The sequence below is a fragment of the Antennarius striatus genome, chromosome 15 (assembly GCF_040054535.1).
Source record: "Antennarius striatus isolate MH-2024 chromosome 15, ASM4005453v1, whole genome shotgun sequence".
NCBI classification, from domain to species: domain Eukaryota; kingdom Metazoa; phylum Chordata; class Actinopteri; order Lophiiformes; family Antennariidae; genus Antennarius; species Antennarius striatus.
Window position 1 is genome coordinate 13586535 of NC_090790.1, and position 26216 is coordinate 13612750.

Consider the following 26216-nt stretch of genomic DNA (forward strand, 5'->3'; position numbering starts at 1 on the left):
TGGATTTGCCAAAAAAGACAAGAGAAAGAAGGACGATTGTGACATAAAAGAAATGTAATATTCTGTGTTCATTTGCTGGTTAGACCGTCAATGCTCTTCATGGTATATCTACATTAAACAACAAAAATGAAAATCTTCTCTCTCCTGCCTTATGTCTTTCGCATCTGGCCTTTTCCACTCACTCATTTTATGTCTGTGTCATTATGTTTCCCTCATCCCTTCTGCTTGTCTCATCCACTTTGCTTTTCCCATCTATTCACTCCTTTATCCCGCATTCCGTTTTGCATGCATTTTAGTGTAGGTTTGTTTCCTCCCTTAATCGAGGCGATGCCAGTGATTGTGTTGAATCATTGATGACTCTGAGCCGCAGTCTCACTCACATGTACAGTATATTTGCCCTTATATGAGCACATAAAAGCAAGCACATTAACTTGTGTCTATTCATTTACCTTTGAAGCCGCCTCGCTGTCGATGCTGTGAAGGAGTGGAGATAATGAGGTGAACGTAAGAAGGACATAAGATGGAAAGTTTGCTGATCGCATGTTTGCCCTTTTCTTATCTTTAGATGAGACACGATGACAGACCTGAAACACACGAGGGGTTAACATGATTTTGTGTCCGTGTGTGTTTCCCGTGGAGACTGTGAGGAGGAACGAGTGCATCTGACAGGTGGCTCCATTGTGTCTCAAGACATATCTTCAGCAGTCAGGGGTTTCTGTTTGTAAGGCAGAGAGAGAGAGAGGGGGGGGGGAGAGAGAGAGAGAGAGAAATTGCATGTCTAAATAAGATTTGGGGAATAAATGTTAATCTGGTGATGCTTTACAATATTCATACTTGCTTCATAAAACAATCAAAAGCCTGAAGCTTGACTTGAACTCCTTTAAAGTGCGCAAAAAAAGAAAGGGACAAAGACATCAGTGGCTTTACTTCAACCTCTTCTCCTGGGGTGCTTTTTATGAAAGTGCATTTCCTTCTAAAAATACATACCCTCAGAGCATCGGTAAGAAACCTTAATGCTCGGGCTCACTGTTGCGAACCATTTAGAAGGAATCATGCAGGGTTAAGAGGGAGCTACAAAAGAGAATGAGAGGTCTGGATCACCTTGAGGTGGCTGTATGCATCTATTAACATCAAGACGAGCCGACTTTATATTTTTTCCCCTGAGTCACAACTCTACACTGGAAAGACTTCACAGTGGTCATAATGAAGAGACAATAAATGATCACCCAAACAAACAACAAGGAAGGCAGTCTGTAAATCTCAGGTTGTTCTACTCAAAGGTCTTTTCACAGAAAATAGCTGAAGTGCAAGTTTCTGTGATCAAAAGCCAAGACTTCTCTGAGGTCTTCAGGAATTATAGTTAAATTTAATTCTTAAGTGGCTGCTCATCAGTTATGTAACCCATCCAGTTTGTTCTGGATCAACCTCATGCCCCGTACCTGGAAAACCTCCAAAGAAAGAATTCCAAGAAGAAACTTTGTCAGATGCATAGAGAAGCTGCTGCTACAACTCCCTGTGGACGTCTGAAGATACAGCGTTTTCGTGCAGTCTCAGAAATATTCTGATATACAGTATACTGTATAAAGCAGCATGTTACATGAGGGGTGGCGTACTCTGGGCTAAATCTTCTCAGTGTATTATTGTTGTCCCAGCCCATTGTTGTGTGCTACAGGTCTTTATATTTAACTGGGATGTATGGCAGAAAATGGATGGAAAGCATTTCCCTCAAAGTTTGATGATACTATGAGAATAGCTGCACAATGTTAGCATAACATATCATTGCAGTATTTTAACGACTTTTCTATCCTCTGCAAATAAAAAACTTAGTCACATTAAAAAACTAGTTTTAAAATGTTTTTTTTAGCTATGGAACATGATAATTTTGATAGCCTTTTCTAACAAGCAGTGTTAAAAGTGTCAGGATATGTGTAAATAATACATTATGCAGCTGTATAATGAATCAAAAGCTTTATTTAATGTGTTCCTCCCTCCGACCCCCACGGTTTAATTGTCTGTTCTCACATTTGTGGCTCTGTTGAACAAGACCACAAGATACTTGATCCTCTTCGCCAGGGCCAGAATCTTAGTCCTGATCCAGGTGGAGTATTCCATCTCTCCTCCAGCCTTGGACCGCAGCCTCGAGAGTGGACTTTTCTCGTTGTGATTGCTTCGCACTCAGTTGCAAATTGCACCCATTCCGGAGGTCATGGTCTGATGAAGCCAACAGGTCGTCATTGTCGGTAAAGACCTCAGGAGCAGTTCTGACCCCACACTGGACACCTGGATAGAATCTATAGCTCCTAATCGTAAAAACAGGATTGGAGCAAGACCCACTGATGCAGGTTGTTATTTCAAGCCAAACATGTCGTCAGTGTTTTTCACTGAGGCTGCTGTGAGAGAGATCAGATAGTATGTGTTTTGGCAGATTAATTAAAGCTGAAATTAAGCCAGGATCTGTAATCTGCAATAAATTATATCAAGTTTTAGCAAAACAACAAACAATAAATCCTGCTTTAATGGGAAACGGAGTAGTTGTTTATCGTACTGTTTCCAGCACCGACAGCTGTGTTGTCTTCCTACAAAAACTGTAGCAGTTCAGCTATACTGCTTAGAATCATTTCAGTGATGCTTCTCTATGAAATGGCAGAATAATTTAGCTTTCAGGAAGAATTAGTTTGGTTTGATATGTTGTTTTGCTTAACAGTAGATTTCTGAAACATGTCAAAGCTTTTGAAATTGTTTAGTGAGAGGAAATTGTCAGACAAATATATACGGGTACATGATATGTATGACGCAAATGCAACCTTTGGCAGACAAAGTACAAGGTTTGCACAGGGTTATTAGTTTTGTATTGCATGAAAGAAATGAACAGACTTAATCACAGCCTACATTACTGATATATTATATTATATTGTTGCAGCTGAGACACAGTGACCCTGTCACTGCATCCAGACATGCCATATGCTGTTCAAAACACAAGACGTACAAGACGCTGTATACTGTCTTCTATTCTTAGCAAACAGACTCTTTCATTGTATTTATCTTAGCTATATGTGCAGTCAGTACTTTAAAGACTGTTTTCATGAGCTGATCATGACTGGGAGCCCTGGAAGCTCTTTGCAACCAGAACAAAAGTAGCTGGGGAAATTAATTTGAGCTGCAAGAACACACAAACAGCTTGTGAAATATCATGGGAGCTGTCTGAGACGAGGCCGCAGTTTCTCCCGTTTCAGTAGAGAGTCTTGTGACTGTGGCTTGTCATCATGGATTAACTTGACCGGCACAATGAGCCCCTTCAGGAGGCCTGCTGCAGACATAAAGTAGGTGCAATAGATTTGACTTTTAAATCCTTCAATACATCACACTTATTTTATTGTGGGGACTTTTCTATGAGTCATTAGGTCAAATGGAAAGAGTTTCTCAATTCAAATTCGTTCCTTGGAAATAGGTGACGTGAGTGGAAGGCTTGCTTATGTGTGTGTGTATGTGTGTGTGGTCGTGGGGGAGGAACTCACAGTATGTTGCAATGATTTAAACATGTCAGAGAAGAAATGAAAGGACAAATTGATTATTGGTGGGCGGTAAGATGTTGTAGCAGTAATGGCGTTGATTTCTTCCAGAGGTTTGGCTCCATCAAGTGTTAAAAGCTTCTCAGTGTTAATACCAGCATTTGACCTGGTTTTACACGATCCATGATGGGCTACATTATGTTTTATTTGAATTGTGACCAGTCTTGTCAGAGCCTCCAGAGCTTGAAGGACTGAAATCTGTCAGTCAGTGTTTGTTCTATTGAAGTGGGTTTTGTCTCGCCTGATCTGGTATTGCCATAAAAATCACCATGACAGTAGTACTTCATGAACGACTTCAGTAACTTGTAGTAATCGTGTAATAAGCAGAGTGGCTCGTGGCAGCCTGGTAAACCCGCATCACGCCGAGTTAAACATGTACTATTTTTGTATATAGACAGTGATTTAATTGTCTCTTGTCTTTGTTCCGTCTTCCAGATGCTGGAGCCTAAGGTGGATCCCCCCTCTTGCGATTTGGGTGGAGTCAGCGGAGATCTAGGAGGTGTATGCCTCCACCTTCCCCCCCGCACCTCAGAGGGAGAGGAAAGCAGCCTGTACCCCTCCAGCCCCTCTGAGCCTCGGACCTTGGGCAGTCCTCACCCCTCAGAACTTTTGACCCCATTGGATGAGATCTACATGCCCCTCGGAAGTCTACTGGGATCCGAAGAGCGACACAAGGTGCCCCCGACGCCGCCCCCGTCTACCGAGGGTGAGGACTACAAGAGTATGGAGGAGATGGACATCTGGAGGGAGGGAAAGAATGGTGAGACGAGCAGAGAGGAAGATGAAGAAGAGGACGATGAATATAGGTCCGGCAGAAAGAGTCCAGGAAGTGATGTGGAAGAGAAAGATGAAGAAGAGGAGGGAGAGAGGAATGAAGAGGAGGTCCATCTTAAACTGGTGGTGTCCAACACAGATGAAGACAACGCCTCGGAGCCACCTGACACCAACGCTCCACCATCCTCCTCTTCATCCTCGTTTGTCATCCCCGAACTACGTCTCGATCGCTCCTTTAGCGCCGATGCGCTCTCCTCGCCCAACTCTGACGACGAAGAGGATGACGAAGATGAAGATGAGGAGGAGTCCGAAGAGGAGGACGATGAAGATGACAGCGATGACGCCTACCTGCAACGCAGCGACAGCAAGAGGCGCAGCATGGTGGAGGGCGCCACCTGCGAGAAGCACGGAAGCGGGAGGCTCAGCGTGCAGAACTCCCTCCGCAGACGCACCCACAGCGAGGGGAGTCTCCTGCAGGACCCCCGCACGCCGTGCTTCACCTCCGACAATGCCATCAACTGCCTGGAGGCGGGGGACGCACACCACAAGGGTGGTTGGACTCTCCCATCTCCTAAAACCCTGAAGAAAGAACTGACCAAGAATGGAGGCTCCATGCATCAGCTGTGCATGCTGTTCTCTGGGAGGAAGGTAAGCTGCTGCACACTGACTGGTTTACGCAGGAGGAGTCACGTAGGAATAAAGTTACAGTAGATTAAAAAAAAAAATTCTGCTTAGATGATTCTGCTCGTATTAAAATGGAGAAAGAATCTGTGAAGATATTGTGCCAGAAAGATTTTCTTTCTGATGTAAATCACTGATGAAAACATCTCATGCAGCACTTAGCTTCTGTGTCCTCTAACTATTGCATCAGCAATGCTGGGGTGATGTCGCCCAAAGGTGGAGTTCACTGGTTTCTGTAAAAAGAGTGACATCAAGTGGAAAAACAGAGAAAGTACACGGGAATCCTGTGGTTACTGGGCTGTTATGCTGTACTGTTAAATATCGTAAAGTATTAATTGTCGCATTTGTTTACCAGTAGTCTTATATACACACAGGACAGTCACATGTTTAATATGTTATGTTTACCATTAGCCATTTTATGCCAGGTGTGGTTAGTCATCACAAGGAGGGACGGGGGAAATAGAAATAAAATAGAATTCCAGTTTTCCATGCTCTGAAAACAATCAAATGTAGAAAAATATATCCCAAAATACTACAGTAAAACAAACAAACAAACTAACTAACTAACTAACTAACTAACTAACTAACTAACTAACTAACATAAGAAAACCCCACTTGATTACTGTGTCTTACATTTTATAAATTCACCTTATATATTCATTCAATATTAAATTTGTTCATGAGAAAAGACAATATGATTCAGATTTAGCCAGGTTCACATATCCTATATTCACACATTAGATTTGTGAAGGTAGTAGTTGTTCTATTCGTCCAACAGAGGGAAGCATGCATCGAAACCTATAAGCTGAACATCCTCACCTTGGCTGTGCACCGTATGTTCTCTCACTTCACAAGGTTATGTAATACAACAATATGCAAGACAACTGTGTTTATATTTTCTGCTGAACAATGAAGTAATGCGTTGTGTAATTTACTTTGAATTATTGTACTTTTACTTGGATGCAGACAAATCATTGCACTGTCTGTCCCAGTGGAGCTTTTTATGGTAATTTGAGTGGTGCATCTGTCCACTTATTTCATCAGTATTTATTTGGCAAAGAGAGTTTTTTCCATTCATCTTTTGGCAACAATGTTACTTAAAAAAACAAATGAAGGGAAAATTGAAGCGAGTGCAAATGACAGAAGCCATCAAGTGCTCATTTTGTCGTTATAAAATATCACAAGTGCTGCTCTTTTTAGTCCATCTTTTGTTCCACAAGTCTCTCAGCTGTCCTTAACTGGCAGTTTGTGTGTGCGTGTGAGAGAGAGTAGAGAGAGAGAGAGCTGTGCAGAGAGAGGAATGCAGCAGACATGGCCTGACCCTGTTTGTCTTGGCATATTCAAGGATAAATTTACTACCTAATGGCGTCACGGACACAGTTCCTCACAGGCCTTTGATTCCATTATTTAAAATGATCTGTCAAAATTCCCCCTCAGTTCATAAATGTTGTGACATCAGAATGTGACTGTACTTGATGGTGTGCAGCAAGACGAAGAGAATGATCATGTTGATTCAGTAGCTGATTTTGGAAGCTCATTTTCAGGTTATAGTTGATTTTTGTACGCTTGGACCTCCAAACATACTCCAACTTTACAGTCAAATTCAGAAAATATAAAATATTTTTGTGTTACAGCTATACAGAAAACTGCTAGTTTCTGATTAGAATTTCCTGGCAAACTTAGTATGGCAGCTAACTTTGGGGGTAGTGTCTTTTTTTTTGCTTTTGGCAAGGCTGAATTGTAAGGGTTTGTCTGATTGCTCTCATATTAACATCACTAGAAGCATAAATTATAAAACAGAAAAGCTGTGTAAATCACATAATTCTTGTAGGAGTCCCATTGAAAAATATGACCCAACAATGATGTTATCCTCTCTAATGCTCTCCATTCTGTGATTTTTGACCTTTTTTTAATTCTCAAAGTGCACAAGGTAATTTTGTGAGGTCTGCTGTTGCAAGGAAAAAGCCCAGTTATCCCAATAAAGCCTCACATCTTGTGGTCGAGTTAAATGGATATAATTTCTGTTAGAGTATTCCACAGCAACATGGCCCTAAAATTGGAGGGTTTTGTGAGTCACAATCCAATGAGGACTCTCTGGAAGAGGGAGGATGTAAGGATGAATGACAATTCCTGATCAATCCATCCAAAGAATCAGACATATTTTAGATGTCTTTTGGATTATTTGCAAAGGTTTGACATTATTTTCACTCCATACAACATAAGTAATCATAAAATATGACCTTGCTGGTTGTTCAAAAAGCTGCACACTACTGTATGTTTGCTATATATGCTGTTGTATGTATTTATGTACAGTCTGACCATATGCACATGGTCATGCTGTACTTTTCCTTTCCATATTGTCCCTGCTTGTCTGTCTCTGTTGCTCATCGCTTTTTAATGCCAGGCCATATTTACTTAGACTTCAACAACCGTACATTCTGGTCCTGACTTTCTTTCCGCTCTGCACATTTTCCTCATCACTTGATGACTGTTAGCGGCCCTTCACTGGGTGAGAGGACAGCCAGACACTGACAGAAACCAGTTCAAGAGAAAGGGTGTCAGTCGGTTTAGAGAAGCTGCTAAATCCCAGCAGCTGATGGCTAACACACTATATGAAGCGGGTTAAATGTTGATATTTTCAAAAGCCCTAAAATGATTTATTAACCAAAAAGAAACCGAAGTTTTTCAAACGAATTAGATTAAAACATGCAGTTAAATTACAAATAGGGTTTGTTGCGTCCTCTCAAAATAATTTTACTAACTAGGTTATGTTTTTTTTTTTTAATGTTTTTTTTTTTTTTTCAGAGAAAGAAAACGGGCTACATGACATGAATATTTAATATTAAGGGACAGGGAAAAAACCAACTTGCTAACACAGCTACTATGATTCTTGTTATACCATTTGGCACAATCTGACATCGTCTGCTACCTTATTGAGTGCTTTGATTGAATTATCAAGCGGGAAAGGAACATTTTGCTTCTAGTGGCACCATAATAGCCCCATTAAAGCTTCAAGGTATAATACAACTGAAAGTGTAAAGAATGAAAGAACAAATTCTATTTTACTGTTCTACAGTTTGTGGGCACATCTTGACTACACTAAAAAGTCCCAGTTTCCATCACAAGGTAACGGAAGACATTCTATAAATAGCCATATAAGCCATAACACTTCATGTTCTTTCCAGTCAGACCATCAAGTAAAATACTTGTCTTGTTGTCCAAACCCACAAATACTCCCACGTTTTCCAGTCATCACATGTAAGTGAGCTGAACCATGTGTAGACCTGAGCGCTGTGATGTCAGCGTAAGCACCGCTTTTCTTTATAGGGGCACAAGGATATGCACGGGTGTAATATTGCGGGATCAAATCAGGTTAGTGTTCATTCAAAACCAAGTGTGCATCAATAAACCAACGCGATAACAAATGATGTGTGCAAACCAAGAATTTGACATAGCGTTGGTCATCTGGAACTGAATCTTACAATATGAGTCAGAATAATCGCTAAATTGGGTAAGGGGTACTTCCAGGCGGATTGACTGTGATTGGAGTCACAGGGAGTTTTGTTTACAGACAGTGAGTGACAAAAATGGAATAGAACTGTTCAAAGAGAAGAGCACTTGCTTCAAACAATAGTTCATAACTAATTCTGTCAATCCTTAAACTTTGGCAACCACATTGAGGCGAAAACCCCCCTTTGGCTCAATTAACATGAATAATTCAGCATGCAAACTTCCATTTAATGTTGGTACACCACGCACAATCAACACATACACCTGATAATGACTGCATGGCACAATTAATGTTCTCTGCCTTAGTCCAATTATAAAATATAAATTAAGGACAGGTTGCAGCAAGAATTACAGGGGAAAATGCATCTCGTGCTAAAACAGGCATCAACAAATCGAATATGAGGTAAACAGAACACACGGCTTTGTTTTCTCTTTTGTCATTCGGATCAAAATTGAGCTACATAAACCTCAAGCTGCCAAACGTGTTTGCATTATTCTAGGGTGATTTTCATGAGCTGCAATAGGCTTGAAAAGCCAATAATAGCAAAAATAGTCATATGCCTGTGCAATGAAACTGATTTATAATGCTTCACCTTATAAATCTAACTCTAAAATTGACATGCCTTACACTTTGAATAGTGCACAACCGAGTATTTAGAAAAAACATGTCCATTCCTGGACTAAATGTCCACTGAACATTTATAATTGAGATAAACAGTCGCAGGAACCTAAACATGTTATTTTTGGTCACTGAAAAAAAACTATTTGCGGACTTTGTCATGTTCAAGTACCTCTGCTGCACATTGAGTCTCTCATCGGCCTCCAAAACAAATCTATTAGTGCTGGCCTCGTTCCCAATGCCCTGACATCCATGTAGATTTTCACTTATCTTAGCTCAAAGGTTATAGCATAAGAGAGGCACAGCACTCGTGGATATCGCAACTGGGATTTGTACCTCTCGCAGGTCAGTCCGTGTGACTGTAGCTAATAATAGCATGTTTTTTGCTGAATGAAGTGGTCTGTGGAAACAATTTAAAAACATGAGGCGTCGATGAGAGCCGGTCTCAAGTGTTCTTTCAGCCAAATATAAAAACAGAATATATTCCGTAGGTGATTTGCCAAGGCCTGGGCCTTAAACACTATCTACATATATTCTCAGATTTTCAGATTGGAGCATCCATTATGTGTATTTTACTGTCCAGTGGGTGGTTTGGATCAGACATATCCGGTCAAAAGCTAAGTATGTAACATGTAAATATTTACTGAGCAGATGGAACAAGCTTCCAGGACAGTCAACAGAGTGTCCAGTCCCCTGAGAGTGGAATGAACTGACCATGACGTTTGTCTGTTTGTGGTGTTTAACTTTACACAGATTACTACAATAAATTAATGTAATGTAATGTTAACGCTTGACAAAGTCAACCCTCCGTAGCTGCAGCTCTAATCTAGGTCAGGGTCGAGCTGCTGTCACCCAGATGTGAATCCAAAATGTCACCAAACTTCTGTAAAATGCTTCTTTCATGTCGCACAACTGCCTCACTACAAACCACAAGAAAAGCCTGCGAGGAGAAGAACAAATAAAATAGTGTTATAGGAAATTAGTTGCAAATTCAGAGCGGGGGCGTGAGAGCTATACACAAAACTGCAAAAAACTTATAGTGGCTTCGACACACCTACCTCCAAATATAAAAGATCAGTAGAAAGCACCTCATGAATCCTGAGTGAAAGCTAATAGCCCTCTTATGGTTTATCATCTGATAATATACTAAGCAGGTTGTAGGTTTTGGGAAAGATGCTATTGTAAGTTATTTGTCAGTGCATTCATAAGCACAAATAACACTGGTGGCTTGTATGGCTGCAAAAACTTGGAGCAAAGTGTTTCTTAACATACAGGTGTGTAACTTCCCCTGTCAAGTTTGTTTTTATAAAATACAGCTTTCATCACAACACACACCGGCTCCCACTCTCCAGATTCCCCAGCCTGCAATTCAACACAGGAGTAAAGTATTCAATGTTCTCCTCGGCGTAAGAAATCAGTCCCTGTTCAGTCCACTTCAGTCCATGCTCATGTGTTTGTGGTTTTGGAGACACTGGAATAAAACACAAAACTCCAAAATCAGGAGTTTGACAGGTCTCTTTCTTACCTGCCATCAGACAATAATTCATGACAGGGATTTGGACACAGTCAGGTTTTAGTTGAGATTTTTTGCTCGCTCTGTGTTTGTTAAATGTAATCATCTGTATGGGATGGTGTGACATATTCAGGCCAAACATGAGATCCTCATAGATATTTATCCAAACCCACATGAAGGAAAAATCATTTTTCTATTGAGCAACTTCATAAATAATCTTCTGGGAGTTAATGCCAGTGCCAGTCATCCCCTGTGGAGATATTTTATAACATTCTGCTTCAAAGTGTATTGTAATTGTCAGCGTTCGTGTGTTCGCCCGTTGGTATGTCCATCAAATATCTTCACAACCGTTGCAGATAGAAAGATGAAACAAAAACAGATTACTCGGGTGGCAAAACTTTGATCTATGGTCTTACTCACACTGGCCTTCTTCGTATGCACTAGTCTATGCACTAGTCAGGTTCTACTTTCAGGGTACCCTGACCTACCCTGAAAGTAGGTCAGGGTAAGTCACGGGATGTTGCAGTCTCTGACTGCCTTGTTGTGATTATGACTGTCAAAGGTCAATCTCTCATTACATAAGTTCTTAACATCTGCTGATCATTAGTTTTCCTTTCCAGGCCTAAAACAGGATGAGTTTAAATATGTTCAGACTTTCAAAATATGAGCGTATAGGTGGTACTGTTGAATTATTTGCTTTATTTCTTAAATCGCTAACCTTAAATTAAAAGTAAATTAACCATACATTTATTGTAATAGTCAGTGTTCGTGTGTTTGTCCGTTCGTTCATTTGTCCACCAATTATCTTCGCAACCGTTACAGATAGAAAGGTGGAACAAAAAACACATTATTCGGGCGGCAAAGGGAATGAAAATGAGATGATGTCCTTGACCTTGAGAAAACTAGGTCAAGGTCAAATTTCAACTTTTGTACACTCAGGAACTGGATAAGATAAAAAGACAAGGGAGATGGCCAGTGTGAGTATTTTCTATACTGAGATATTTTTGCACATATCTCAGGAACCGAATAAGATAGAAAGACAAAAGAAAGGGCATTATATTCAGGGAGGCAAGGGGATGAAAATTAGATCACAACCATGACCTTGAAAAACTAGATCAAGGTCACATTTTCAGTTTTATACCCTTTTAGGTACAAATCTCTGAAACCTCATGACAAATAGATTGCACCAGTTACATGTTGGATCATGGGTCATTTATTAAATGACCGTGAACTATGAAAGTAGGTCAGGGTGCAATTGTGAATTCAGGGGTGTCGTGGGATGTTGCAGTCTCTGACTGCCTTGGTAAGGTTAAAAAATAAATGTAAAAGGAAAACGGAAAAAGTCTTTTTTGCTTTTCCTCCTTTGGAAAGAAACAAACTTATCTTTTCAAACTTAGCAACTCTGTGTGAGTTCATGAAGTTTCAAACTTTGTTTTTTTAATCCTTTTTTTTTGGCCAGGGAAGATCCCACATATCGAAAAACTCAGCTAGTTTAAACATATTATCTCTCTTTTTCTCTGCATGGACTACTCGAATCATCAACCATTCATCCTGTTTAGGATTTTGTATTTTGTTGGTGATTCTGTGGCTGTTTGTGATTACTCTGAGATTTTAGTTATCTTTGTGGATTGTTCCTGAATGTTGTTGCTGTCCATTAACTTGAGGAAATGATAACACCTTTGAAACTCTTTCTGAAAGATTGTATGTTCCTGGTTTTCTGCCATTTGAAAGGAAGAACATTAGCCAAACAGAACGGGTCAGTCCCTGAAGTTCGGCACGCAGAGGTCTCTTGTACTTTCTTCAGTACTTGTATGGTAACAAATGTGCACATGATGCTCCTATCAGCTGAAGAAATTAGTGACATGGCAGAAAAACAGTCATCTAAATGTTATTTTTAATTGTAGGGGAACTGCTATAGGAGAATCTACAACACTTACTAATCGATTTACATTTCTTCTGTGACCTTTAAACTGTTCAGTGCTTTGATGATGTCATCGCACATCATCCAGCCCTACTTATGTCAGCAGACCTGTGCTTTCCATCCACCTTAGTGCCCTTCTGTGTACAGAGTTAGTAATTAAGTGACAAGACTTTGGATGCTGTCGCTGGTACAACAAAGCCCTCTCCTGACGTTCAACTAATCCCAGAAAGGTTCCAGAAGGCCCCTTGTATCATACTTGTGTCTCGCATTTGCTGTTGACGGCACTTGTTGCCATAGCAGTATTATACATACACATGCACAAACGTGCTCAAACGTACGCTCTCAAGGCCTCAGATGGCAAATGTTCAAACACGCTGAATAGGGCCGACAATAGACGTGTTTGAGCTTAGTTGTCCAGTTTCTGACATGAGCACGAGGTGTGGATGCAGAAATGAACGAGCTCTGTAATGATATTACATGAATGGTCAATCCAGTTAATGCCACAATTCTGAAAATTGTCTCTGGGGCCACAACATGATCCTTAGACCCCCAAGTGAGAAAATATTTAAAAAATTATATAAAAGGAATGAAGGAGGTGCAATAGTCTTGGGCTTGAGACCGGAAGTCTCTGGTTCGAGACCCCGAGTAGGCCAAACAAGTGTCAGTTCACCTCCTGAGCAATGCCGAGGTGCCCTTGAACAAGGCACCCCCCCTACAAGATGCTCATTAGGGCACACCTCGAAGTAACTATCCGTTGCTCTGCCTCCCTCTCTATTTAAATTTCATGCTTCCAAGACCCTGGTGTGTGCGTTTATTTCTGGGGCCTGTACACACACACACACGCACTCACGCACGCACGCACGCACGCACACACACACACACACACACACACAAACATTTTTTAAAAATATAGCAAGAGTGAAAAGTTCAGTTCCCTATGGGGACAATAAAGTGCATATATTTTTCTTTTTAAGAGTGGGCAAGCATAAAACTGTCTCTCGTTTGACGTGCAATTTTTTCAATCAAGCCAAAAACCAGACTGAAGTAGTCTAGTGGAAAATATTTGGCCCACGATAAAGCATGAATTATGTGTGTAGGTGGTGAGTAGGTTTGCCCTCCAGATTCCCAACCAACACATGCAGCTGCTCTGCAATCATTTTGCATTGGTCCAATTCAGCCATTATCAAAACTTTTATTTACCTTGAACAAATATTTCACATGTCAAAACTGATATCCTAACCTTCCTGAAGTTAAAGTGCGCACACAAACATCTCGAGATGTTGGAATTCCAGATGTTGATAATGCTGATGTTAAAACAATGTTCTTTAAGGAAACATTGTGTGACCTGCTGCTTAAAAAGGGCACACATGTTCTTTTTCATCACTAAGCTGTGCTGTTTCAAAATAGATGATTTCTTATATGCTATTATAATAAAAATTGAATAACAGAGTAGAACGTTCACTCCAGGTATGTCAAACACTTTGAGAGGTCAACGCTTAGAATCACACTTCTATTTTAGGAAGTCCAGCGTTGTCCCTCTGTGTCGGATCCACGGCTTTTTCTCCCAGTCCTGGTGTGTTTTCTCTCTGGCTATTGAAGGGTACACACAGTGAGATCACTCGGACTTGGTGTACTATCCACGTGCCAGCTATGTGACCCGCATCATCTTATAACCCCAGCTAAGCTTAAATGCAAGACACATCCAAGTATTTTGAAGCACAGACAAAGAAAACAGGAACAACACACACAGAAGGAGTGGAGAATAATGGGATGATGGGAGCCCACATGCTGTCCTTCAAGGATGGGAACGAGGTCAAGGAACAATCCGTCCTGGAGATAAAGGAAGGGAAGTCAGAGTTCACCCCTTGCTAATAGACTGAGGTGGGTAGAATGAAATTGAGTTGAACCTTTTTTTCGCAGCAGCCATCACAAGAAGAAGCCCTTGTTGTTGCACTAAGGTTCAGTTATTACCCAGTTATTCCAACAAACCATCCTCTGCTACACATTTAATCACACAGCACTATTAAGCTAGTCCTCAGGTCAACTTCCATAACATTTATAAGCCTCTATAAACCCACTTCTTCACTAGACAATACTTCTTTCTCTGTATTTACATAATACATACCAAGAACTTTAAGCTTTTATGTATAAAATGTACAAAATCATGTTTTATTTGTAATTGCTGTTTTGTAATACGTGGAAAAGAAAATCACAGTGAACAGATGCTTTAAGTTTCTCTGTCCTTTCACAAATAGATGCCAACAACAGTCTGACCTTTACATAAGCTTGTGTTTGATCTGAGTTATTCCCAGGGTGCCACAGTCGGAATTTCATTCACAGCATTCCTCCCTTCCCTCCTGCCTAATGTATATCAAATGTAGACATGCTGTTTTCCAAGAAATCATTCTTATATGGACCCCAGCTGTGTTTTTGGTTCAAAAATTTGACTTCCTGCAGCTCATAGCACCTGCAAGTAAAAACACCTCTTTAGTAGATATAAATATAATATTTTACATGTGGAGCTCATCTTTCAAATAACCACAAAACATGTTTGGATAGAAATTGAGGTAGTGCATCATGTGTGTATCATGCCACCATTACAATCATCTCTTTTGACTATTATTATTGAGCCACTATGGTAGTTATTTCTTCAGAGACAGTGATACATCACAGTAATTACTGGAAGAACAAACACGGTGCAGATGTAAGCGTGGAGTGGCAGATTACCATGTAACCCACCCAAAACACAACAAATCATGGCCATAACAGACTGGGTGACCCTACAAGGATGGCGTGTTTTTCTTTATGGTTTATTTAGCTATTAAACACAGCGAAGACAGAAGGACATGTTAAAGCATCAATCTCACTTCATTTGGAAATGTCATTAATTATCATAGAAAGACTGCAGAAAGCCAGATGGTGGTTGACTTTGCAAGAAGGACGGTAGAAGCGTGTACAGGCAGGATGGAACGGGTGGAGAAAATGTGTGATGTGTGATAGAAGAGTTTCAGCTAAAATGAAAGGAAAGGTGTACAAAACTGTGGTGAGACCAGCGATGCTGTTTGTTCTAGAGACAGTGTCACTGAGGAAAAGACAGGAGACAGAGCTGGAGATAGCAGAGATGAAGATGTTGAGGTTCTCTCTGGGAGTGACCAGGAAGGATAGGATCAGGAATGAGTACATCAGAGGGACAGCACATGTTAGAGGTTTTGGAGATAAAGTCAGAGAGGCCAGACTGAGATGGTTTGGACATGTCCAGAGGAGAGATAGTGAATATATTGGTAGAAGGATGCTGAATTTTGAACTTCCAGGTAGGAGGCCTAGAGGAAGACCAAAGAGGAGGTTTATGGATGTAGTGAAAGAGGACATGAAGGTAGTTGGTGTGAGAGAAGAGGTTGCAGAAGACAGGGTTAGATGGAGGCAACTGATTCGCTGTGGCGACCCCTGAAGGGAAAAGCCGAAAGGAAAAGAAGATCTTAGAAAGACTGTCGTCCGACAGCGAAGCCTCAGATGCTTATCCAAAATACGGGTTTTGCTGGAGCCTGTCCCAGCTGGCTATACAGGCAAAAGGCAGGATACACCCTGGATGAGTTGCCAGTTCATCACAGGGTCGTAATAAATTCTTATTTTTATGTATACATATCTAAATACAATGTCTTTCCAGTCTGGCAGAATCAACTCACTAGCACCCCTCGTGGCTGATCAGAGCATTGCTGCCAGCTCTTGACAGAATTTTGACTCTGTTGCATTCAAATTCCAGACAGAAAGGTCATCCACTGGTCAGAAAATGTCAATACCATCTTAATAAATCGTGCCTCTTACAGGACAGAGGGAACTTACAGCTTTTCAGAGGAACTCGGAGAAGTGACGCTGTGGCAGGAATTACTCATTAACATCCTCGTGCAGGAAGCATAAAAGCACTGAGCTGAGAGGAGCTGAACAACAGGAGGAAGAGGAGGATCAGATCAAAAACAAGACAAGCGTGCTGTAAAACGATGTGTGATTTATATAAAGTGACCCATTTTAAATAACGATTTCCATTTCAAAACCTGACTTGTTCAGCGCGCTGAAATAACAAAAGTTGATGCACATTGTACAAAAGACATCATAATTAAAGGTAAGGTCTTAAGATGAGAAGATCTTGTCTTCATTGACAGTAAATTAAAATCACAATAAGAGGTTTGTAGTCTTATCTCATTCTGTTGGCTGACGGCATCCGGAAGTGCGCTCCATTCCGAGAGTCTCAGATTTACGTGAGACACAAAGGTGCTTTAAACAGTCTATCAGAGTGTGGGAAAAGGTAATACAGATAGAAGGTGGTTTAATAACAGTATGGGGAGGGTCATAAACATTTAAATTACTGTAGATAATAAGATAAATAGTCGCTTTATTGCGGAATTAGTTGATGGAGTGTGGTTCCTGGAATGCATTAATCACGAGGAACGAGGGCGCACTGTATTTTATAAGTTTTCTCTCTCTCTCTCTCTTTCTCTCTCTCTCGCTCTCTCTCTTTTCTCTCTCTCTCTCTCTCGCTCTCTCTCTTTTCTCTCTCTCTCTCTCTCTCTCTCTCTCTCTCTCTCCCCATGTATACGTATGTGTGTGTCCGTGTGTGTGTGTGTGCGTGTGTCTTCCTGTTAAAACACACAGTGTAGACAATGCACCTTTTGTATCTGCTTTAATCATGTATTGAAGCAGGAATGAGTCAATATCCTGTCAGTAAGTCAGTGAGTTCACAAGTTACTAAATATTGTGCTTGTATGAGAAATGACACACACACTATATGTGTGTGAATGTGTGTGCCTCCCATCCCGTGTAAAATGCACACATTCTCACAGAAACATACATAAACAGAAGCAATTATTCTCTTTAACTGACAGCTATTTTTTAAAACATAATGATACATAAAAATTATATTGCAAAAGAATGAATGTATTTTCAGAACCTTAAAGATTTAGTACATAAACATATGTGAATTACATCGATTGGTAATCTTTTAAACTGCCCGCTTCAGTCAACATTTTTTGGGTTTGTGATGTTGTTCCCATTTTCCTTTGTTTAAAACATTTTGAGTTTTTATTTGACAATTTTTTCTTTATTTAAGATTTTGACATAAATATTATAATTATTATTGACCTCTTATAATGGCTCCAAACTCAGCCCTCTGTGTTTGTCTATTGATTTTTTTCTTTATAGTCAACATCTTCAAGGAAGAGACAAAGATCAATATATCATGAATGCTCATGAAATGAAAGCTGTGTGCTTATATCCGTATATACTAAGCTTACTTATACATGTAAAACCTGACCTATTTTTGATAGAGTGATAGAAGACAAATAGAGCTGCATGATAAAGGATTTCATCTTTATTTATTGGACTCGCTCCTGGGAACTAAAACTAGACCTAAAAATACTTTGGTGCTTAAACTGATTATATTTATGTTATTGAATTATATCTTATTCTGAAGTTATGGGCAGTCAATGCATGGGAAAAATCTGACAGGATAATCTAAATAGAATCAAGCAAATGAAATTTATAAAGGCTGTGCCAGTAAAACGGCTTATTATCTGTCTCTGTACTTTAGTATTCGCTTTATGTTTACAATCTTACACAAAAAACGTAAAAGACTATTCCTTAACCAGAGCCTTTTTTAAATAGTCGCATACATGATTTTTGTCTTCTTCACAGATATAAAGTACCTGTGTTTTCCAGCTTTGGTGATCAGTATAAATAGAGGCCTCATCCAAAATCAGACCTAATTTTCCACCTGCTGGTTGTCTGTTGGGACGGTACTGCAATCCTTCTGAATCAGGGAGTAGATAAGAATGAATGAGTTACATTCACTCACTTTCTCACACAAAACATCCACGGATAAGTGTGATTCACATTTCATCATGTGTAAAAATAACCTACTGTCATTGTCTGTTGAAGAGAAAGAAGCTAGTTATGAAGAAGAATGATACTATTTAAAGTACACCATGAAACCTTTTTATGTGTGACATATATCATCCACAGAATTAACATGGTGCAGTCTGATTTGGTATGTCACGCGGAAAAAATGTGGGGAAAGAATTTCCTCCATTTATGCTCTTAAATTCCACATCCTGGTAAACATATGACTTTTGTTAAGTCTGTGGTGCATCAATAATAGAAAGAATTAATCAAAATCAATGAACTTAAAATTTAAATCAGGTTGAATTGATTAGTTTACCATATTAATTCCAGTTCACACGGTTCTCAGCACACAGTTACACAATATTAATGTCACGACAAATAGGAAACCACCTGTCTGTGAGACGTTCACGGGTCTGTCAAGATTATGATGAGCAGAATTTATGTTTGACAAAGGTCAAGCAGGCGTGTAATATTCTAATATGACAATACAACAGAGCAATTCTGTATTTACTGATAACAGCTCAAAGAAAAGGAATACCACGCGCACACTCGCGTGCGCACACACACACACACACACACGCACACACACACGCACGCACACACACACAGGAAACCTGCATGTAACAAAGTGTGGGTCCTCATAACATTGCTCAGATGCCAGCTTGTCAATTTACTCTCACAAAAAAGAGAGGAAGCTGCCCAGGGGAAGTTTGATGAAGAGAAGCAGCAGAGCATGAAGAAATGTAAATACAGTAGGACTAAGTTTTAATTCTCCGCCAGGTTATTTGCTGGTCTAGATTGCTTTGTTTTGGTCAAGAATGTTTAGGATAAAAAACACTCAGTATGCAGACACGATAGGGCACAAAAATGTTTAAGGGTCTATGATGAGGTGTGATTTTTGTCATAATATTATTTTTAGTGTCGGCTGAAGAACAACCGGTCATTTAGAGAAAGATGGACGTCATCCTCTCAGGTAATAGCAGATCAATGTTGTTTAATTCGTGTTTGCTGGACATCCCTTGTCTCTGGCCACGTGAAGATGTTTCCATAAACGCCATCATTATTGTGTTGAGTTTTCTTCAAGCACAGAAACGTGTTTGGCCATGTATTTACCTCCAATTAAGTCCTCACGTGCACCGATGTGTGAGCAAACTGGGCTGTGCAGCTTCCTTCAAACACGTGTGCAGCACGTATGCATCCCTTTATCCATCTGACACACACACACACACACACACGCACGCACGCACGCACACACACACACACACACACACACACACACACAAAATGCCTGGCAATGGCCTGAAAGCACATAAAAGAATGAGTGTTCGCTAAAAATAACTCTGGCATGTATGTGTGTGTGTGTGTGTGTGTGTGTGTGTGTGTGTGTGTGTGTGTGTGTGTGTGTGTGTGTGTGTGTGTGTGTGTGTGTGTGTGTGTGTGTGTGTGTGTGTGTGTGTGTGTGTGTGTCTGTGTGTGTGTGTGTGAGTGAGTGTGTGTGCGTGGGGGGAGGGGTACAAAACACTCTTTTGTATGTAGGGGCCGGGGTGGGGCATTTCTGGCAGAGGAAAGTTGTGAATAAACCTGTAACGATGCAAGATTCAGATAAATTTTAGCGCAGCACTGCTGGCCTGTAAGCAGACAACGAACTGACAGCTGTTTTTATAACACAGTTGATGTAGCTCCCAGTAGCTGGTTGGTAATTTAGAAACTGAATTTAATATAATTTACATCTATCCTTTACATATAGCCCTTAATGTTCTGTATCTGTGCCCATGTGAGGCAGGAAGTGACCTACTGAAGCCCATAACAACCCTTCTATTATTGAAGTTAATTAATCTGTTCCTGTAAATTCCACCTTCACTACAAATGGGAATTAAAAGGAAGCAGGAAGACCAATTTCATTCCGCATTAAAACCTAGAGTTGTAATTTGAAGACCTTTCTTAGGGCTGCCCTCCCACTGACAATGTGAGGTCACGTCTCCTGATTTGAGGTCTTGCTGTCTGGCGCAGACGGGAAATTTTGATTCCTTGTGTTTATATCACAATTCTAGCTAATGCTAGTTGTGCAAAGGAAGCCGACGTATTTCCCTGGAATATAGCAGCCTGCTGTGAATGAGCATCCTGTTCTTACATAGAGGCGGCTGCTTGAACAAAGGTTTGCTCAATCCACGACTCTCCAGCAGCTCCATGGCACAACTTTGCTCTCCTTACTCTGAATAATCCTGTCTGGGGTGAGAACAGGGGTTTCCCTGTTGTTGTGTTCCTGCTGAGATTACTGATTAGATTTCTAGTCTCTCATGACCTTCAGCGCCATAATCCCAGCTCCTGCAACCCAGTATAACCTGTGTTTGCTGTATTTTACAAAAGAGAGCGTCATAATGTGAATGTGTGAAACATGTACTTACTGAAATACTTTCAAGCATAATCACAAACTTCCTTTAAGGACTATTTGAGCATCAGTTGGAGGAAATGGTTGTAGAGGAAGGATGTGGAATAGAGATGCCCCTCTGATAGCCACCATTACGTCAAATACACTCACAGACACGAGGACTCACTATCTTACTGTCGCACTAATGGGAGAACCAAAAGAATCTTTAAATAGACATGAAAGTAATAGACAAATAAAATAAATCAATGATGATAAGCATCTCCGCCACAGTTGTGGCTGTTGCTCATCTCACTAGCTTACTTTATGTGATGTGTTCAGGTTTAAAAAATTCAAAAGCATAACAGGATATTATTTGGGAAGATGGTTTATGTTGGTTCCTTAAATATACAGTAAATGGCTGCACATACAGGAAATTTGTGCTCATGGAGTTTTGTGTCATTGTTTGAATACAATAGCCTGATGCACACAATGTAAATGCACATATTGTCAGTGTTTGCTTCCACAATCAGCAGTACACATCAGGATGGGTGTGTTGTGAGTACATCGAGGACTAATTCGTCTTTTATTACAATTTTTTTTCTCATTCAGCATATTTTCCTACATGAAATTTTCTATGCAGGGATAAAGTCAAGATTCTTGGTTCTAATAATTAAACAAGAGCCAGGACATGTTCAGCTTATCATAGGATTGCACCTTTAGAGTAGTATAGCATTAAGACTAAAAACGTGCAATCGGCTGTTTGTCATTTTTGTCAAAGTCTGTCTGTGCATCACATCGTTTCAACCCCACATGGATCTGCAACGCTTTGTAGGTCAAGGCAGTAGATGTAACTTCAAAATCAATTCTACAAAAGAAGATTATTAATAACATTCATGGAGTCTGCAGTGACAACCAGAACCGCTGACGGGACAATGATAATGTGGAGTTTGATAAAGTTTCCACTATAGGGCCCCAAAATGCATCAAAATAGAGCCCTTATTTTCAAAAGTTGTAAATGCTGTTGTAATGGAAACAAACAAAAGGTTTCTGTTTTGGGTGAAACAATTGTCCTTTAAACAGCTCTCAAAGCTCTCCTTTATTGACTCGACACCCTCACCCTGTGGTTGAGGGGTGTCAACAGAGAATCAGCTGTCATCACTGATGGAAAGCAACAGCTGTTGTCGGCTCCAAGTCAGAAATCCAATCTCAAAATGCATTTACTTCAGGAAGCCCCCACCCGACCCCCCTAAAAACAAAAACATATTGTGTATTGTATTAAACTGGAATCATTTTGGACAGTTTTTAGTTGATATGGTTTCCACAGCTCCTCTGCACTTTCATTAATGAGCAAACCCCTCAAGGGGTCACCGTTTATAGGTTGTGTCACTTAAAAGCTTAAAAGGAGGTGAAGGCCAGCCAACAATGTCGTCACTCTTGTTGGTTGAAGCTCAAATTGGGTCCCACGAAGATAAAAAACTCAGCATATGCCAACAGCTGTGGCAGGTATCTATCTCAGATTCGACTGTGTGTTCCTGCAACACAATGATTTATTATTCAGACACGCACACACAATAGGGCAGCTTCAAACCTTCAGATTAGTGGAGATTGACCCCTTCCCCACCTTAAGGAAAATTCCCTTATTTTTCTCAACCAATCCGAAGCAGTGGGTTTGGTAGAAAGTGTAATGCGAAACTCGGGGGTCTCTTCGAATGTAGGGCACAGTTGGAGGCCGAGGGAAACTGCAGCCAAAGTTTCTCAGGCTCACTCACTCTCACTGGAATCTCTGTTTACTACCACCATCTGCTTCACACACAACCATTCACACACACATTTATTCAGCGAGATACACACACACACACACACACACACACACACACACACACACACACACACACACACACACACACACACACACACACACACACACACACACACACACACACACACACACACACACAGCCCTGAGAACTGATGCCATTAGAGATTTATGCAGGGCATCAATGCTGCTGTGGATTAATCGTTTTGGTTCCTGGTTGCATGTGTGCGTGCGTGTTTGTGTGTGTGTGTGTAGGTGTGTTAACACCAGTGTAACTGGACACTGGACTAACTAGCTACTTGCTGAGGTAAAGCCAGCTGCAGAATCTGCTTCAGGCTACAGACAGGGCTGATGATGAAGTGTCTCCCCTTCTTCATCTCCCCTCAGCTGAGTGCCGGATCCCCCTGTAGCTGCGAGGTCGGCCCCAAAGGGACAAAGAAGAAGAGATCCAAGAACCTGTAAGTACTCAAACCTTTATCCCATTCTTCTGTGGCTGCTTTCAGTTTCAGCTCATGTTGAAAGATCTGTTTCTTCTCACTATGGGTTGGAAAAGAATGTCTCGTTTTATATATATATCACGATGGTGATCATGATGATGTCATTCAGCATTTGGGGGTTCATTGACACTTGTGACAATGTGTTAGTGCTCGTGAACCTGGATTAGACGATCAAGTGTTACACTATAAACTGTTTTCCTGTCATTTTTGGTTTGTTTAATTTAATTTTCATTCAGTGTGACATTAAATGACTGTTGTGCTATTTTTCTGGCTCATGTTCATAGACATTTTAGTCTTTTGGTGACAATGGCTGTTAACACCGATCATTTACTGCTGATTGTCTTCTTGCTTAATCGGGTTGTAAATGATGTGCTGCTGGGGAGCGTGGTGCTATATGTGTGTCACACAGGTTAAGTGTGTGTTGAGAACAAATAGTGACTGTTTGGTTGTGCTGATGTGTGTCAACACCTCAGTGATTCGTAAGCTGTTGGTGGAGCGTCATTCACTCTTTTGTCTATCAAGAAGAAAGCACATCTCTCACCTTATGAATGGTAAAATCGCCCACGCTGGTTATGTTCTGACCTGATTGCTGCTTTGTTTTCAGTCTTCTGTTGTTTAGTAAACCAGCAGATTAAGTGATTAAGATTCCACAAATGTTTTCTACAGTGCAAAACATGCTGCCTTTTTTGAAAGCTGTTGCAAATAACTTCAAACTTGTATGTTTATTTCCACAAACAGACCGTTCATTGATTGGTACAGCTGAGAAATGGGATGTTTCTTGACTTTTAATGTAGTTTTACATCAATAATATGTGATTAACAAATGATAACTTTAGATAATGTAGTTTAATTAATAGGTGTTGCATAATTGTTAAAGAAATTATTATTTATATTGACTGAACACTAATGATGCAAACGACCATAAATCACAATGCTAAAAAATCACACAGCATATTCCTCGTATCCAGACCTTGATGGTATCGTCACCAAAATGTAGGTCCATTACTGGTTGGAATTTCCTGCACATTTGTCTATCAGTTTTTGTATTTTCTTGCAAACCTCCTTGACACAGATAATTAACTAAACATAACCTCAATACATTATCTCTCTGTGGAACTCAGAGGAATACAAATGTAATATGTTTCTCCTATAGATAGAAACCTCTGGGTTCTATATAAACCACCATGAAGTAAATGAAGTTATTTCCCAAGCTGTTGGACATTGATATACAACATGCAGAGGAAGCCGCTGGACGAGCAGATGGCTTTCTCTCCTGTCTGATTGTTAGAGTTCAGTCAGTGTATAGCTATAAGAAATCTTCATCCTGCCCTTATCGGAAGAATCGTCATTGAATTAATGAAACACATCTGAATAGACAATATAGAAGAAGTTGTTCCTATGAGATTACAGATCCCATCACGTCCTTCCTGTCCTTTAGAGCTGTTGGCAAAAAATTTTCTTGTAACAACAGACACCGTTCTGGTCATCCACTTCTCATCATCCTGACTTCCCCTGTTCCAAACCCCTTTATTCTCCCGTCTTATCTTTATCTGTCTTTCCTCACTTCCTCCACTTCTACATTTTTCATTCCTGTCTGGTTTTCTGACTCCGGCACAGCTGTTTTCCTGCAATTATCCTGGCCTGCCCCCCCCCCCTCCAGTATCACCTTTTGTTTGTCATCTCTCCAGGTGTTCTTCTTCCCCAAGCAATGATCCCTGCTCAACTCCCCCCACCCCCAGGCAGCAATAAAGCTGTAAACCTCCAGCCTAGTCCTGGGGGTTAATGGTCGGGACTGAAGGGGACCTTCCCGAGTAATTAAAGATCATTAGATCTCTGTATGGTGAAACAATGCAAACCCAGAAACAGTCAAATATATCAACATTTTTGATCATTTACTACGATTGCAGTCGCTGCTGCAGGAAATACAGACAGATGGAAGAGGCAAAACATTTAACGCCTTTAAAGAGTTTAATGCAAACACCGCAGAAATCCCCATCTGTGGGTTGGAGTGCAGCATGCATGGCTGTGCTTTGCATGCCACGTGTTTTTGGGTATGGGTGTGGATTTTATACTAATTCATTTCAAATACTGCGAAAAAAAAAGTTTCAATAATTTTGTCAACACAATTAGAAAATAGGCTACTTAAAACAAAATTATGCACCATTGGACAGGATGGCAACATGTAAGGGGTCACGCAGCAGTAATGAAGAGGGGTAGCAGCAGGAACAATGGCGCTAGCCAGCATATGAGCTCCCTGAGTGGTCTCTTGTTCGGAACATGCATGTCATGTTACCATAGCAGCTTTGTACTCAGTCACCTCTCTTAGACAACTTAACACACATCCATCAATAAACACTAGTGCTTCTGAATAATATTATGGTATCCTGTTTAAAACACCGCGAAGCCAGATAGAACAGAAGCCATACTAAAATAACCTTTAGACTAAGCTGATCATATTCCGACACATACATGAAGACACCACAAGAAACTAAACCTGAAACTAAACCTGACAGGGGCTGATGATCGGGTCATTATAGGTGTCCAGATACTTTCTCTGTTAAAAATGCTCGTCATCTTAACTTACCAACCCGTAAAACTAAAAAACCTGTCCAGACCTCAGTGGAAGGAATCTGTCCTCTCTAAACAATGAGACGTGATTGGGCGAGCCCTGAGGCCGCCTTCTCCAGACCCCTCAGACTATATAAAGCACCACCATCGCCTCTCAGGGGGTTAGAGGAATGTCATTGTCAAACAAACCCCTGGACTCAGAGCGCTGGCAAGCCTGACATCCGTTTACATGCAGTCAATGCTCTACGATCGAGAACAGAACCTGCACTCAGGCCGTCACCCATGTTCCACACACTGGTTGATTTCTCAGAGAAGTACCTTGAAAGGTAAGCACAAAGCAGCAGATGTGTGTGTCTGTGTGTGTGTGTGTGTGTGTGTGTGTGTGTGTGTGTGTGTGTGTGTGTGTGTGTGTGTGTGTGTGTGTGTGTGGTTATCAGCGCTTTAATGTGTGCTGATCAAGAATTAGAAACATCAAATGGGAGGGTTAGG

At 40.6% G+C, this 26216-nt stretch overlaps 1 protein-coding gene across 5 annotated transcripts in view; it reads left to right on the plus strand.

Annotated features, from left to right (window-relative positions):
• Nucleotides 1-26216, plus strand: part of rgs3a (regulator of G protein signaling 3a) — a 116184-nt gene that overhangs the window by 80756 nt on the left and 9212 nt on the right. For 4 of the 5 annotated variants that reach the window (XM_068335739.1, XM_068335741.1, XM_068335742.1 and 1 more), the window contains 2 exons: nucleotides 4005-4991; nucleotides 23051-23121. In XM_068335739.1, the coding sequence (XP_068191840.1) occupies nucleotides 4005-4991; nucleotides 23051-23121 (1058 nt within the window). Of the gene's footprint in view, nucleotides 1-4004; nucleotides 4992-23050; nucleotides 23122-25880; nucleotides 26054-26216 lie in introns of those variants that run through there. The other variant, XM_068335743.1, reaches the window with a different exon arrangement.